Source organism: Rhinoderma darwinii, chromosome 1 (assembly GCF_050947455.1).
Source record: "Rhinoderma darwinii isolate aRhiDar2 chromosome 1, aRhiDar2.hap1, whole genome shotgun sequence".
Lineage (NCBI taxonomy): Eukaryota > Metazoa > Chordata > Amphibia > Anura > Rhinodermatidae > Rhinoderma > Rhinoderma darwinii.
In genome coordinates, this window is record NC_134687.1 from 295,681,805 (window position 1) to 295,699,444 (window position 17,640).

The window sequence follows — 17,640 nt, forward strand, 5'->3', positions numbered from 1 at the left end:
TGGATGATTCTGAGAGTGATTGGGAGAAGGTGCTGTGGTCAGATGAGACTAAAATTGAGCTCTTTGGCATTAACTCAACTCTCCGTGTTTGGAGGAAGAGAAATGCTGCCTATGACCCAAAGAACACCGTCCCCACTGTCAAGCATGGAGGTAGAAACATTATGTTTTGGGGGTGTTTCTCTGCTAAGGGCACAGGACTACTTCACCGCATCAATGGGAGAATAGATGGAGCCATGTACCGTCAAATCCTGAGTGACAACCTCCTTCCCTCCACCAGGACATTAAAAATGGCTCGTGGCTGAAGATCCGAGTTGCCAAGCGACAGCCTCGAAATCGTAATGATTTACAGATGATCTGCAAAGAGGAGTGGGCCAAAATTCCATCTAACATGTGTGCAAACCTCATCATCAACTACAAAAAACGTCTGACTGCTGTGCTTGCCAAAAAGGGTTTTGCCACCAAGTATTAAGTCTTGTTTGCCAAAGGGATCAAATACTTATTTCTCTGTGCACAATGCAAATAAAAATATATATTTTTGACAATGTGATTTTCTGTTTTTTTTTTAAAAATATAATCTATCTCTCACTGGTAAAATTATCCTAGCCTAAAAATTCTAGACTGTTCATGTCTTTGACAGTGGGCAAACTTACAAAATCAGCAAGGGATCAAATACTTATTTCCTTCACTGTAAGTAGCTCCTACATTGGGCTGGCAGAATGCTTCCGTAACCGGATACATGTATGTATTTTCCTTATCTAGGACAATGCATTAATCTTGTTTTGAATCTTAAAATGACATTCCAGTGGACAGGGAGCGGATTGACTGTTTTTTTTTGTTTTTGTTTTTCTCGATTCATTTTAATGAGTAGAACAACATTTTGGTACGACCATATTTAGAAAAAAACATAATAAAATGTCATGCCGTTTTGAAACCAATGAAATCGTGACCCAGATTGCTTTGGGATGGTGGAATATATTGTCACTTTTTGATAACCAAAGTTGCATTGCTGACCATTTCTATAGAACTACTAACTTTGGTCTCCATCTTAGGAACACCTGTAAACCGAATTCCGATTATGGCTAAGCAGGTCTTAGACTTGTACATGTTGTATGTCTTGGTGACTGAAAAGGGAGGGCTGGTGGAAGTCATCAACAAGAAGCTCTGGCGAGAGATCACCAAAGGACTGAATCTGCCAACGTCGATCACCAGTGCAGCCTTTACTCTGCGCACTCAGTGAGTATTGTGTGTGGAAGACCAGGATAGATGACAATTTTTAGGGTGTTTTCACACATGCAGGTTTTATTTTCAGGTCTTTTGTATGCAGTTTTTGAAACCAAAACCAGAAGTAGATTGAAATAAGAGAAGTACCATCTGCTCTTTTATACTTTCCCACCCTTTATGGTCCACACCTGGTTTTGGCTTCAAAAACTGCATTAAAAAAAACCTGAACAGAATCTGCACATGTGCATTCACCCTTAGATTGGAAAATAAGAGCATGCTCTTTTACATTGTAATATGTTCAGTTGGGCCTGTATTTGATCTGAGATTCAATTAAATATTGCGAAGCACAGTAATTCCTTTCGGCAGAAAAGTAGGAAGACCTACCCTAGCGTAAAGGTTTCCTACATTCTGTTACAATTCTTTCTTTTTTTTTACTGGAAACATGGCTGCAAATGAATTCCAAAAGCGTCCCACCCCCCCAATTGGCAGCATGGAATGGTTTCCAGCATTGTGTCTGCATAAACAATAAGGGTGCAGGCATTGCATTCCGCTAGCTAGCAGGGGCCCTGGGAGTCCTTTTTTTTTTTTTTATGTGGCTTTAGCAACTAGTCAGCTGTAACCATACTCTTATCCTTTGCAGATACATGAAGTATTTATACCCCTATGAATGTGAGAAGAGAGGCCTTAGCAATCCTAATGAACTGCAGGCTGCTATTGACAGTAACCGCCGAGAAGGGCGCAGACAGAGCTTTGGGGGCTCCCTCTTCACATACTCTCCTAGTGGAGCTCCGAATATGCTTTCTTCACCAAAGATTCAGATGCCTGCCATGGCCCTAGCTAGTGCTGCCACAAATGGGAGCACCCTAACCTCCATGCAGAAAATAAAGAAGGGTAAGTGTGCATGTAAAAATAGGAATCTGTTTAATCCTATTAATCTTTAGTGATTTGGTATGGGTACGCTTTAAATACAGGATTCTTCAATTGTCTGCATTTTTTTCCCCTTTAGAAGAGGACTCCCCACTGTCTTTGACCGTACCATCACGGTTACCAGTCACATTAGCCGGGCACTCTATGGTGGCAGCTCAAGTGGCTGCACAGGCAGCTGCTCTGGAACAGCTACGAGAAAAGCTAGAGTCTGGGGAGCCCCCCGAGAAAAAGTTAGCACTAGGAACTGAGGAGCAACAGCGCTTGGTGCATCGAGCGATCCAGCAAAACCTCTTGGCAATGACCACGCAGTTTCCCATGAACATCCGCATTAACAGCCAAGGTAATTCTCTGTATATTAATAAGCGGAAACTAGAGGTGGCTTGACCTAATGATCATTTACGATCCAACACGATAGTCACTGGTATTAAAATAAATGGCTGACAGACAAAAATGTGTTCCGTTGGCCCAAAAAAATAAATATATATATATATATATATATATATATATCATGCCTTTCTGTCATTCGGAATTACTGTTGTGGCGTTTACTCTGCTATTCTACAAGAAACGACATGATTTGCACAGCAATGAACATGGAGGATATTTCGGTGAACGCTTTGGCTAGATCAGAAGCACATCTTACTATCTATGGTCCACTTAAGAAAACAAAGGCCATGTATCTTCACATGTCTGTATTCTATTGTAGGCACTAGATTTCTGGTCCAGAACAATTATGCTTCATACTGTTAATTTGTGGTTGCCTAGGTAAAATTTTGAAAAAAAAAAGCCACCGAACCGGATTTAACACCTTCCCGACCGCCCACTGTCTTTTGACGTCAGGCGGTGCGGGTGCTTAATCTACAGAGACGTCTTTTGGCGTCGCTGTAGATTAGGCTGATGAGCGCTCGTGAGAGCACTTATCCTCTAAGCAGGAGCTGTTACGAACAGCTCCTGATCTTAGAGCAGCCTCCTGAACACAGCTGGGGTCGGCACACATTCGGACCCCAGCTGTTTAACCCTTTGATTACCGCGGTCCGTGACCGCGGCAAGATCAAAGGGAATTCCCCTCTTTGATCGCATCACCGGGATTCCAGTGATGCGATCAAACACTGGGGAATCCCTCTGCAGTCAGCCCTGGGGACCTACAAAGGACCCCAGGGCTGTCTGTTCCATGTGCCTGCTGTTCGGGCACACTATGTGCTGCCCGATCAGCAGCCTGTGTCATAGAGACACAGTGTAATGTATTAGCGTACAGAAGTATGCTAATACATTACAAGTAAAAAATAAAGTTATCCCCTGATGGGATTAAAAAAAAAAAAAAGTAACAAAATAAATAAATAAAAAAAGTCACAAAAAGAGTCTTTATTTTGCATTAAATACATTTTATTACCCCTACACTAAATAAAAACAAACCTACGCATATTGGGTATCTACACGACCGTAATAACCTGAAGAATTAATCTAATGGGTTATTTAGCGTGAAACGTGAACGGGATAAAAAATAAACAAAAAAAGCGATTCCGAGAATCGCTTTTTCCTATATTCATGGCGTAAAAAATTTTTTTTTTTACCCCCAAACTGTGGGGAAAAAAAAAATACTATTTCTCTCGCATAAAACAAGGCCTCATACAGCCACGTCAGTGAAAAAATAAAAAAGTTATGGCTGCTGAAACGCAGAGAGGCAAAAACAGAAAAATTTAGCTGGTCATTAAGGTCTTTTCAGGCCCGGTCATTAAGGGGTTAAATACATGACGTGTATAAATTTCTCCAGTTCTGACTAGATTATCATATACGTTCAAGGTGCTGCAGAACGATAATCCATATTCTACTGTGTATTTGTGGCAGCACGCTGGTTCAGATGTTGGTATTTTTGCAGTTCTGTGTGGGGATGAAGGAAAACTTCATTCGCTGCAGAATATGTTGGAAAATAATTTGTCATCCGACACCTGTGTCACCTGGTGAAGCGGCCGCAAGCTGCCGATTCCAGGCAGGGAGTAGTGCAGAGGGGGCTACGCAGCTCTCTTCTTTCTGTTATATGGGAGTTACTCCCACCGAATAGAATGGAGAAAGCTATGCGCATGCGTAGTCCCTGCTTGGAATCTGCAGCCATCGACTGCCGTGCCATGTTAAAAAACAAAAAATAAATAAAACGTTCTCGCTGTAGATGCGAGTTCCATAGCTGAGACCCACATCTCAGACGTTTATGGCATATCCTGTGACTATGCCATAATTGTCTAAGTTGGGAATACCCCTTTAAGTGACACTATTTCTCACTTGACTTCCTTACATCTTTTGCATCACCGCAAAAAAAATGCGTCTGGATGTCTGTAGTTTTGGATGATTTGTTATCCCATAACATGCATGAGTTCCAATTTCCAGCAAACGTATTGCATAAATGAATTGTTGCTGCAAGTATGATCATCTCTTCCTTCTCGTTTTTTTTATGTTTCAGCTGAGGGAAGACAGGACTCTGCTGTTAACCTTACTACTAATGGCACTAACAGTATTAGCATGTCTGTGGAGCTGAATGGTATCGTATACACCGGTGAGTTTTTACCAGGTCATACTCCTCCCCCCACCCCCACCTTCTCACATTTAATTTGTATTTGATGCCAATGGACATTGTATCACACAATTAGGCCCTATTCACACAGGCGTTGTTTTGCAAGCTGTAACATCTGCCTCAAATTTCCTTTAGACCTGCCTGCAATTTCTTGCCGTGACTTGCCTTTGACTGCCACGGGCAAAAAACACAGCGAAAAAGGTTTTCTTGGCCTCCTGTTGATTTCAATGTGAGGTCAGAGGCAGAACCGCAGGTAGAAAGAGCATGCCCTTTTTCTTTTTTTTTTTTTTTTTTTTTTTTTTTACCGCGGGCCAAAAACCGCCGCGGAAAAAACTCCTCCGCCTCCCATTGAAATCATTGGGAGGCCGTTTCAGCAATTTTTTGCCGCTAATTCCAACTCGGATTCAAAATCAACGTAAAAAACCCGGAACTGGGCCTTATGTAGACACTGAGAAAAATCTGCTACTAAAGTTTTTGCGCGCGTAAAAAAACGCAGCCTGTTTCTTGCGTTGCTGTTCCATGTGACATCCGTGTACAGTGCGTGTCTGCGTTTTTACGCGCGTATGTCACGCGCTTTCTACGTCCGCAAAATAAACTGAAGGTGTTTTTTATATTCCTTATTTCTTCAGCAACTGTTGCGTGAAAAACGCACAGCACACGGATGTGCGTCCGTGTGCTGTCCGTGATTTTCACGCACCCATTGACTTCAATGCGCAAAAAACGCACAAGTATAGGACGTGCAGTGGACACGCTGCGTGAAAAACACAATGTCTGAATGGCCCCATTGAATTGCATAGGTCCGTGTGACGTGCGCTGGTTTAACTCGCGTAAAATACACTCGTCTGAATAAGGCCTTATTTACATGAACGTGTGCGTTTTGCGCACGTTGCAGTTCCGTGTGTCACCAGTGTTTGGTGCATGTCTGCGTTATTTTTGCGCGTATGGCATCCTTTCGTCAAGTGGTTTTGACGTGTGCAAAATGAAATGAAGGAGGTGGTTTTCTTGTCATAATTTTTTGAGCAACTGTTGCGCGAATCACGCACAGCACACGGATGTGCGTTCCGTGTGATGTCCATGATTTTCTCGCACCCATTGACTTCAATGGGGGCGTGATGCGTGAAAAACGGCCAAGTATAGGACGTGTCGTGAGTTTTACGCAGTGGAAACATGGAATATCTGAATGGCCCGATTGACTTACATAGGTCCGTGCGACGCGCGTGATTTTCTCACGTGTATCACTGACGTGAAATACGCTCGTATAAATAAGGCCTTATTCACACTAACGTGTATTACGCGCGTGAAAATCACGCACGCCGCACGGACCTATAAGTCAATGGTGCCATTCAGATATTCCGTGTCTTTCACGCAGCGGGTGTCCGCTGCGTGAAACTCACGACATGTCCTGTACTTGGCCATTTTTTTGAGTCAATGGGTGCGTGAAAATCGTGCACGGCACACGGAAGCACTTCCGCGTGTGATTCACGCTACAGTTGTAAAATGAAAACCTAAAAGCACCTCCTGCTTTTATGTTTGTAAACACAAAAACAGTGTCATAAGCATGGCATATGCGTGAAAATCACGCAGCCACACAGCACATACTGATGACACACGCAGCGCTCTAAAAACGCAGCGTTTTTGGGCACCAAAACGCACACGTTCATGTGAATAAGGCCTAAGTGTAAGAAGAGTGCATGCTCAGCTATTTAACCTTTCCAGGGTCAACCTCCCCACCTGTTTTCACATTTATTCCCAAGTTTGTCATTTTAGTGTAAATGTCTCCATATAAGATAAATGTGTGCGTTTTGCGCGTGCAAAAAAAAGCAGCGTTTTGCGCGCGTTGCAGTTCCGTGTGTCATCAGTGAATGGTGCATGGCTGCGTGATTTTCACGCATCTGCCATCCTTATGACACGCTGTTTCGATGCTTTTTTTTTACCCTTCATTTAACAACTAGCGTGAATCACGAGCGACACACAAAGTGCTTCCGTGCGCTGTGCGGGATTTTCACGCACCCATTGACTTCAAACGCAGTAAGACGTAAAAAAAACCAATAAACATATTGTATTACCGTAATCGTATGACCCCGCAGAATAAAGTGAATATGTCATTAATGGTGAACACTGTAAAAAAAAAACTATAGTAGAATTGCTGGTTTTTTTTTTTTGGTTTGTTTTTGTTTTTGTTTTTTTTTAGTCAACACGCCTCATAAAAATAGAATAAAAACTGATCAAAAAGTCGCATGCACCCCATGAAAACTACAATGAATTCCTCAAGGAGTCTAGTTTCCAAAATGGGGTTACTTTTAAGGGGTTTTCCCTGTACTGGTACCTCAGAAGCTATGCAAATGCGACATGGCGCTCTGAAAGCAATCCATCAAAATCTACTTCCAAATAGCGCTCCTGCCTTTCTGAGCCCTGCTGTTTGTCCAACCAGCAGTTTATAACCACATGTGGGGTATTGCCGTAATCGGGAGAAATTGCTTTACAAATGTTGGGATGCATTTTCTCCTGTATTCCTTGTAAAAATTTAAATTTGGTAACTTATCAGAAAAATTTGATTTTTAATTTCACAGCCTAATTCCACAAAATGCAGCAAAAAAAACGTATGGTCTAAATTCTCACCATACCCCTTGATATATTCCTTGAGGGGTGTGGTTTGCCAAATGGGGTCACTTTTGGGGGTTTCCACTGTTTTGGCACCAAGACCTCTTCAAACCGGACATGGTTCCTAAAATATAATCGAACAAAAAGGAGGCCTCAAATTCAACTAGATACTCCTTTGCATCTGAGGCCTGTGTTTCAGTCTGTTACCACACTAGGGCCACATGTGGGACATTTCTAAACTGAAGAATCTGGGAAATAAATATTGATTTTGTGTTTCTTTGGTAAAACCTTCTGTTTACAGAAAAAAATGGAATAAAAAGGATTTTCTGACAAAAATGAAATTTGTAAATTACTCTGCTTTAAATTCCTGTGAAACACCTAAAGGGTTAACAAACGTTCTAAATGCTGTTTTGAATACTTTGAGGGTCTAGTTTCTAAAATGGGGTGTTTTATGGTGGTTTCTAATATATAGGCCCCTCAAAACCACTTCAGAACTGAACTGGTACCTAAAAAAAAAGTGGCTTTTGAAATTGTATTCAAAATATGAGAAATTGCTGCTTATGTTCTAAGCCTTGTAACGGCCTAGAAAAATAAAAATGTTCAAAAAATTATGCCAACATATTGTAGACATATGGGAAATGTGAACTAGTAACTATTTTGGGTGGTATAACCCTGTCTTACAAGCAGATGCATTTAAATTCAGAAAAATGCAATTTTTTCCAAATTTTCGCTGAATTTTGCTATTTTTTCACAGATAAACCCTGAATATATTGACCAAATTTGACCACTAACATAAAGCCCAATGTCTCATGAGAAAACAATCTCTGAATCGCTTGGATAGGTTTAAGCATTCCGAAGTTATTACCACATAAAGTGAAATATGTAAGATTTGAAAAATGGGCTCTGAGCCTAAAGGCCCAATCTAGGCTGCGTCCTTAAAGAGGCTCGGTCACCACATTATAAGTGCCCTATCTCCTATATAAGGAGATCGGCGCTGTAATGTAGGTGACAGTAATGCTTTTTATTTCGAAAAACGATCTATTTTAACCACTTTATGAGCGATTTTTAGCTTTATGCTAATGAGTTTCTTAATGCCCAAGTGGGCATGTTTTTATTTTAGACCAAGTGGGCATTGTACAGAGGAGTGTATGACTCTGACCAATCAGCGTCATACACTTCTCTCCATTCATTTACACTGCACTAGCGATATAGTTATATCGTTATGTGCAGCTACATACACAAACACTAACATTACTGTAGTGTCCTGATAATGAATATACATCACTACCAGCCTGGACGTGATGATGTTTATTCAGAATTCTGACATGTCTGTAGCATCTCTGAGAGATTTACAGCAAGGCAAACGTAATCTCGCGAGATTACGATATAACCTGTCATTTCAAACGAGATTACGTTTGCCTTGCTGGAATCTCACAGAAAAGATTCAGAAGTGGTCAGAATTCTGAATACACATCACGTCCTGGCTGGAGGTAATGCATATTCATAGTCAGGACACTGCAGTAATGTTATAGTGTGTGTATGTAGCTGCACATAACTATATGCTAGTGCAGTGTAAATGAATGGAGAGAAGTGTATGACACTGATTGGTCAGCGTCATACACTCCTATGTACAACGCCCACTTGGTCTAAAGTAAAACACGCCCACTTGGGCATTAAGAATCTCATTAGCATAAAGCGAAAAATCGCTCATGGTTTAAAATAGATTGTTTTTCGAAATAAAAAGCATTACGGTCACCTACATTATAGCGCCGATCTTCTTATATAGGAAATCGGGCACTTATAATGTGGTGACAGAGCCTCTTTAAGGGGTTAAACATTACATTAAGGCCGGATTTACACGAGCTGTTAACCCCTTAATGACAGGCCATTTTGCACGTTAATGACCAAGGATTACTTTTTGTTTTTTGACGATCGCATTCCAAGAGTCGTAACTTTTTTTTTTTATTCCGTCGACATAGCCGTATAAGGGCTTGTTTTTTGCGGGACGAGTTGTCTTTTGTAATTGTACCATTTTTAGATGCTTACAATATATTGATTAACTTTTATTAACTTTTATTTTAGGAGAGAATTGAAAATAAGCAGCTATTCCAGCATTAATTTTCACGTTATTAATTTACGCCGTTTACTATGCAGCGTAAATAACATGTTAACTTTATTCTATGGGTCGGCACTATTACGGGGATACCAAATATGTAAAGGTTTTATGTTTTCCTATGTTTGCACAATAAAAACCCTTTTAGAAAAAAATTACTTGTTTTTGCATCGCTGAATTCCAAAAGCCGTAATTTTTTTATTTTTCCGTCGGTGGCTGTATGTGGGCTTGATTTTTGCGGGACAATGTGTAGTTTTCATTAGTACTATTTTGGGGTACATAGGACTTATAGATTAACTTTTATTTTATTTTTTATGGGGGGAATGGGAGAAAAGAGTTTTGCCGTTTTTTTGCGGTTTTTTTTGGACGCCGTTCATCCGGCGGTTTAATTAATGTGTTCATTTTATTGGTCAAGTTGTTACGATCGCGGGGATACCATCTACGTGCATGTGTTATTTGTTTTGACACTTGCTAAATAAAACCACACTTTGGGCAAAAAAAAATAGTTTTATTTTATTTTGACTTTAATTTTTTTCACAAACTCTAACTGATTTACATATTTATTTTTTTTAAGTCCCACCAGGGGACTTTTCTATGCGATCCGCTGATCGCATATATAATGCTTTGGTATACTAAAGCATTATTGCCTGTCAGTGTAAAACTAACAGGCAATCTATTAGGTCATGCATCCGGCATGGCCTAACAGACATTTGCTGAAGGCAGACCTGGGGGTCTTTGTTAGGCCCCCGTCTGCCATGGAAACCCGACGGCGACCCGCGATTTGTTTGCGGGGGTGCCGATGGGGTGACAGAGGGAGCTCCCTCCCTCTGTCAAACACATTAGATGTCGCTGTCACTATTGACAGCGGCATTTAATGGGTTAAACTGCCGGAATCGGAGCGCGCTTTGATTCCGGCAGTTGCAGCAGGAGCCAGGCTGTGTATAACAGCCGTGCTCCTGCCGCTGATCGCGTGGGTACAGTGACAGTACCCGCGCCATCACAGGACGGATATATCCGTCCTCCTGCGCGAACTAGCAGCTGCTGAGGACGGATATATCCGTCCTTCGGCGTTAAGGAGTTAAGTGCCTTTTGCGCCTTTATCACCATATGATGCGTGGCTTCGTGATTTTTGCGCAGCCGCCATAATTATGACACTCTGTTTGTATGTTTGTAAACAGAAAAGCACGTGGTGCTTTTCTGTTGTCAATCATAGTTTTGACTGCTGTTGTGTGAAAAATGGACGTCCCACGGGTGCGTGATGCGCGAACAACGCACAAATATAGGACATACTTTGCGTGAAAATCACGGACTGTCTGCACGGCACCATAGATTAACATAGGTCCGTGCAACGCGCGTGAAAAGCACGCGCGTTGCACGGACGTATTACACGTTCGTGTAAATCCGCCCTAAAGGTCATATTTATGTTAGTCGGTGGGGTCTTCTCCCACATAAGACCATACATACTAGTGCAATTAAGCTTTCACTTAGGGCATTACTAAACTAGTGACAGAGCCTCTATCACCTAGCTGATAATGCTAGTAAATTGTGTCCTAAAACATTTATTTTAAGTTGAGCTTTTTTTTCTAAATATGTAAATGAGTCTATACTAGACAAGTGGGTGTCAACACCTGCAATTCTCCTGAGGTGGAGCTACCTCACAGCCTCTGACGTGTCCTATCAGCATGAAGCTGCTTCACACTGTGTGAGAGACTAAGGCTGCAGGGAAGGGGGCACTTCAAATAGCCATATCTCGGGCTGTGGATCACCTAGAACAGTGGTATATGAAAGAGGAGGTTCTTATCTTTCACAGCTAGAACTGCGACCCTGGTGTCCTATGAAACAATCAGAGGTATAAGCAGTTGAAAACAGTCGGGAATGGTAGCCGTGTACTATATGACAACACTTTGTTGCTGGGCTGGGAAGTGGAGAACTGTAGAAGGCTGATTGGACAGCGTCATACAGAAAACAATACACCGCCCAGAGTGAAAAGAAAGAGTTACCTCCCATATGGCAAGTATAGCCAAATTAGCATATTTAGAAAAATGCACATGACTATGCAAATAATAAACGTTTCTGAAAAAAAAAATTAGAATTAGATTAGTTAGGATATAGGGAATTAATAAACTAGTGACAGATCCTCTAAGATTTTAACTACCAGACCAGTAGGCCTACATTTAGAAAAGGGAGTAGTCCTGAGCAAGGAACCCTTTTTTGAGAAGAGTATTTGCAGTTGTATGTAAATAAAGCATACTTGGTGTATAATGCAACTTTCTAAGGCTCTGTTCACATCTGCATTGAGGCTTTCTGTTGACGGTTCCATCGATGTTTGTCACTTGGTGGAAAGAGTAGCAAAGCATATCAAAACGTCGGAAACCTTGACAGAACTCCAACATACCTCATTATGTCAATTGTTCTATCAGATCTAGCGGAGCGTTATGGAGTCTTTTATAAACAGAAGCCATAGTGCAGATCGGAACAGAACCTTCTATACATTCAACTGCTAATGCATAGAATTATGGAAAATATTGGGTTTATACACCTTTTCAGCCTCTATGTAAGGCCTTGTTCACACAGTTTTGTTTTTTTTTTGGCGCGGTTTTTGACACTGAAACTGCGCTAAAAAACTGCCGATTTCAATGCGAGGCATTTTTCCCCACGAGTGGAAAAACGGCCGTAGAGAAAGCGGTTTTCACAGCGTTTTTTGCCTGTGGTGCTCAATGGACGCGGCCGAATAACGGTGCAAAAAAACGCGGCACATTCCTGAATGCATTTTGAGGCAGATTTTTCCGCCTGCTAGAAACTGTGTAAACATACCAATCTATTCAACTACAAACAAATCTTGAAAATAGTGAACTAAAACAAAACGTAAAATAAAATGTCGCATAACTTTATACAATGATTAACCTTTATTTACATAAACCATAAAAACCCAGGAAATGCAAATTCAGCAATTCAAGTTTATGGCAGCTGATTCATGGTGTATTTATATAAGCTGGGTACTGTTTCAACATTGCAACATCTGCACCCCTAACTTTGAGAATACAAGTGTCATCCTGTAGGAGTTTGATTTCCCCATGGCCTTCCTTAAAAAAAAAAAAAAAACATTCATAAAGCAGTGCGGTTTATAGATATACACTATATGGACAAACGTTTTGGGACACAACTTAATCATTGAAGTCGGGTGTTTTATTCAGTCCCATAGTCACAGGTACATAAAATCAAGCACCTAGCCCTGCAGTCTATTTCACAAGTGTTTGTAAAGGCAATGGGTCTTTCTAAAGAGCTCACTGATTGCCAGCGTGGTACTGTAATAGGATTTCACCGTTCCAACAAGTTGGTTCCTGAAATTCTTCCCTATTTATTCCACAATCAACTGTGAGTGGTATTATTGCAAGTGGAAGCGTTTAGGAACCACATCAACTCGTACCACAGACCACATAAAATTACAGAGCATAATAGCCACCAACACTCAGCAGAGTTTTAAACCTCTTCTGGCATTAACACCAGCCCAAAAACTGTGCCCCAGGAGCTTCATGGCATGGGTTTGGGTTTCAATGGCCGAGCAGCTGCATGCAAGCCTTACATTACCAAGCACAATGCCAAGCGAGGGATATAGTGCGTAAAGCACGCCGCCACTGGACTCTGGAGCAGTGGAAACATGTTCTGTGAAGTGATGAATCACCCTTGTCTATCTGGCAGTCTGATGGACGAGTCTGGGTTTTGCGAATACGTGGAGAACGTTACCTGCCTGCATTGTGCCAACTGTAAAGTTTGGTGGAGGAGGGATAATGCTAAAGGGTTGTTTTTTTTCAGGAGTTGACCTGTGACTCTTAGAAGCAAAAAATTAAGATTTCCCTTCACTGGAACTAAGGCCTTATACACACGAACGTATTATACGTCTGTGCTCCGTCCTGTCGCACGGACCCATGTTCGTGAATCGGGCCGTTCAGACAGCCAGTGATTTTCACGCAGCGTATGTCTTCTGCGTAAAAATCACATGTCCTATATTTGCCTGTGTTTTGCGCAGCACGCACCCATTGAAGTCAATGGGTGCGTGCAAATCGCACTCGACACACGGAAGCACTTCCGGGTGCCGCGCTTGATTCGCGCTACAGTAGTAAAAGGAATGAAAACGAAAAAGCACCACCTGCTTTTCTGTTTGCCAACAAAAAAAGTGTCCTAATGATGCCGGCTGCACGAAAATCACGCAGCCACGCACCATATGCTGATGCCACACTGAGCTATTGCGCGTGCAAAACACAGCGTTTTTTTTGCGCATGCAATACGCGCACGTTCGTGTGAATAAGGCCTTTGTGGGAACAGTTTGGGGGGGGGGGGGGGGGAGGCCCTTTTCTGTTCCAGCAATGCAGTACCCCAGTGTACAAAGCAAGGTCCATAAAGGCATGGTTGGGAGAGTTTGGTGTGGAAAAATTTGACTGGCCCGCACAGAGCCCTGACCTCAACCCCATCCAACACTTTTGGGATTAACTAGAATGGAGATTGCGAGCCCGGCCCTCTCGTCCGACATCAGTGTCTGACCTCACAAATGTTCTTCTGGATGAATAGGCAAAAATTCTCAGACACTTCAAAATCCTGTAGAAAGCCTTCCCAGAAGAGTGGAAGCTGTTTTATCTGCAAAAGAGGCACCATATCCATATTAATGCCTATGGATTTAGAATGGGATGTCCTAAAAGTTCCTGTAGGTGTCCCAATACAGTTTATATTAACCCCTTCCCGCAAATGGGCGTTACTGTACATCCTTTTTAGCGGGTCGTTTCCGCAAATGGGCGTACTGTAACGCCCTGAGGGTGAAGCGGGCACAGGAGCTGTGCGCGCTTCATCCTCAGCGGGTGTCGGCTGTAATATACAGCTGACATCCCGCTGCAACGCCGGCGATCAGTTCTCTCTGATCGCTGCCGTTTAACCCCTCAAATGCCGCTGTCAATAGCGACCGTGCCATTGACTAAGAGGGAGGGGGCTCCCTCTGTACCCCGTTGGCCCCCCGCGAAAAATCGCGGGGTGGTGATGGTTGCAATGGCAACCAGGAAGCCTAGCAACGGCTTCCTGGTTGCCAGGTACGAGAGCCTATTCGGTCCTGCCCGAGGCAGGACGTAATAGGCTCAACTGTCCGTTTGTAAAATGACCGTTACAATACACTGCACTACATCAGCACATACAGAAGTAGTGCAGTGTATTGTACAGGGGATCATAAGATTAAATCTTCCAGTCCCCTAGTGTGTGTGTGTGAAAAAAAAAGTTTTAGATAAAGTTTTATGTAATAAAAACAATAGTCGCCCTGTTTTCCTGATCAAGCCCTTGATAATTAGAAAAAAAAAGACAAAAACTAGACGACATAGGTATCGCCGCGTTCGTATCGGCGTGACCTATAAAAATATCATATCTATCCCTCACGGTGAACACGGTAAAAAAAATACAATAAAAAACAATGGCAGAATTTCCTTTTTTGGTCAGTTTCCAAAAAAAATGGAATAAAAAGTGATCAAAAAGTCGCACGTACCCAAACATCGTACCAATAAAAATGACAGTGTCACGCAAAAAACAAGCCCTAACACAGCTCCGTCAACAAAAAAATAAAAAGTTATGGCTCTCGGGTTATGGTGACACTAAAACATTTTATTTTGAAAAAAAGTGTTTTTATTGTGTAAAACATATAAAAACAATATAAATTTGGTATTGCCATAATCTTATCGAACCGCAGAATAAAGTAAACATGTTTATACTGCACAGAGAAAGGCGTTGAAAATTTATAAAAAAAAACTGAGAATTTCTGTTTTGGTCTCCTCACCTCCCAAAAAATTGAATAAAAACGGATCTAATTATCACATGTACCCCAAAATACTAATAAAAACTACAGCTCGTCCCATGAAAATCAAGCACTCACACAGCTAGTCAACGGAAAAATAAAAAGTTATGACTCTTGGAACGCAATAATGCAAAACGACGGCCCAGACTAATTTATATGTGCAGCAGTTCACCTAAAACCCCACGTCCTCATTTGCAAGCCCCCACTGGTAGATCCTGTAAATGCTGCGGACACTATGACATTTTGGGGTCTGTGCTACATATGGGGCTAGTGAAGAAGTCAAAGATTAGGCAATTCTGGAGTGCGGATATTTTGTACAATACCACGGACACCCTTTGGAACCGCCACTCCTCCACCCAAAAATCCTGCCTGTGCGTAAAGGATTGGTTGAAAGCGTACGTCACTATCCATGGATAATTAATTTTATTATTCATTCACCCCATTATTACATCATCCTATTATGACCTGATGCACTCCTCCCAGCTTACATATACCCTGATGCACTCCGCCCAGCTTACATATACCCTGATGTACTCCGCATAGCTTACATATACCCTGATGCACTCCGCCCAGCTTACATATACCCTGATGCACTTCGCCCAGCTTACATATGCCCCCACATTATAAACTGAAACACAAGTAAAACACTAAACAAAACTACTACCAAGCAAAATCTGCGCTCCAAATCAAATGGCGCTCCTTCTGGGCCTGGCAGTGTGCCCAAACAGCAGTTTATGACCACATATGGGGTATTACCGTACTCTGGAGAACAGCTTAAAGAGGCTCTGTCACCAGATTATCAAATCCCTATTTCCTATTGAATGTGATCAGCGCTGCAATGTAGATAACAGCAAAGTTTTGTTTGTTTTTTAAAACGATCATTTTTGCCCAAGTTATGAGCAATTTTATATTTATGCAAATGAGCTTTTCAATGGACAACTGGGTGTGTTTTCTCGTTTTACCAACTGGGCGTGTATTGTGTTTTTACCAACTGGGCGTTGTGAATAGAAGTGTATGACACTTACGAATCGGCATCATACGCTTCTCATCGTTCCCACACAGCTTCTTTCACTGCAGACATACAGCGTGACGTCACCCACAGGTCCTTCAACATTGTCGTCGGAAAAAGAAGATACATCGGCTCCAGGCGTCCAAAAGGTTAATATGCTCGTCTCTAGGGAGTTTGCTATGCTTACCTGCACTGTACCCTCTGACGCCTGGAGCTGATGTGTCTTGTCTCTTCCGACGCCAAGGTTGAAGGACCTGTGGGTGACGTCACGCTGTATGATCAGCAGTGAAAGAAGCTGGCTCGGAATGATGACGTCACCCACAGGTCCTTCAACCTTGGCGTCGGAAGAGAGAAGACACATCGGCTCCAGGCGTCAGATGGTACAGTGCAGGGTATGTGCAGGTAAGCATAGCAAACTCCCTAGAGACGAGCATATTAACCTTTTGGACGCCTGGAGCCGATGTATCTTCTTTGTCCGACGACAATGTGGATGGACCTGTGGGTGAAGTCACGCTGTATGTCTGCAGTGAAAGAAGCTGTGTGGGAACGATGAGAAGTGTATGATGCTGATTCGTCAGCGTCATACACTTCTATTCCCAACGCCCAGTTGGTAAAAACACAATACACGCCCAGTTGGTAAAACGAGAAAACACGCCCAGTTGTCCATTGAAAAGCTCATTTGCATAAATATAAAATTGCTCATAACTTGGGCAAAAATGATAGTTTAAAAAAATAAAAAACAAAACAAACTTTGCTGTTATCTACATTGCAGCGCCGATCACCTCAAATAGGGATTTGATAATCTGGTGACAGAGCCTCTTTAACAATTTATGGGGAGTGTGTCTCCAGTGGCACAATCTGGGCACAACACATTAGGCACTGAAATAGCATATCTGTGGAAAATGGCAATTTTCAACTGCAACATCCACTGTGCACTAATTTCTGCAAAACCTTTGGGGTCAAAATGCTCACTACACTTCTAGATGAATTCGTTCAGGGGTGTGGCTTTCGAAATGGGGTCACTTCTCGAGCGTTTTCACTGTACTGGTACCTCCGCACGATGCAACATGGCGCCAAAAACACATTTTTGTAAAATATTCACTCCAAAAACGAAATTGCGCTTTTTCCCCTTTTAGACCCTTGCCGTTTGTCCAAATAGCAGTTTACAACCACATATGGTGTATTTCCCTACTCAGGAGAAATTGTGTAACACATTTTGGGGTGTCTTTTCTCCTGTATTCCTTGTGGAAATCAAAAATCATGAGCTAAATCTACAGGTTATTGGAAAAAAAAATAATTTCATTTTCACGGCCCAATTCTAATAAAATCTATAAAACACCTGAGGGATCAAAATGCTAACTACACCTCTAATTTAATTCTTTG

The 17,640-nt window shown here is 42.0% G+C and overlaps 1 protein-coding gene across 1 annotated transcript in view; it reads left to right on the top strand.

Moving 5' to 3' along the window:
• ARID3A (AT-rich interaction domain 3A) overlaps positions 1–17,640 on the top strand; it is a 66,152-nt gene that overhangs the window by 39,538 nt on the left and 8,974 nt on the right. Inside the window, exons 5-8 of the mRNA XM_075825361.1 lie at positions 1,050–1,233; positions 1,862–2,112; positions 2,228–2,488; positions 4,600–4,692. Coding sequence (XP_075681476.1) covers positions 1,050–1,233; positions 1,862–2,112; positions 2,228–2,488; positions 4,600–4,692 — 789 coding nt within the window. The remainder of the gene's footprint in view (positions 1–1,049; positions 1,234–1,861; positions 2,113–2,227; positions 2,489–4,599; positions 4,693–17,640) is intronic.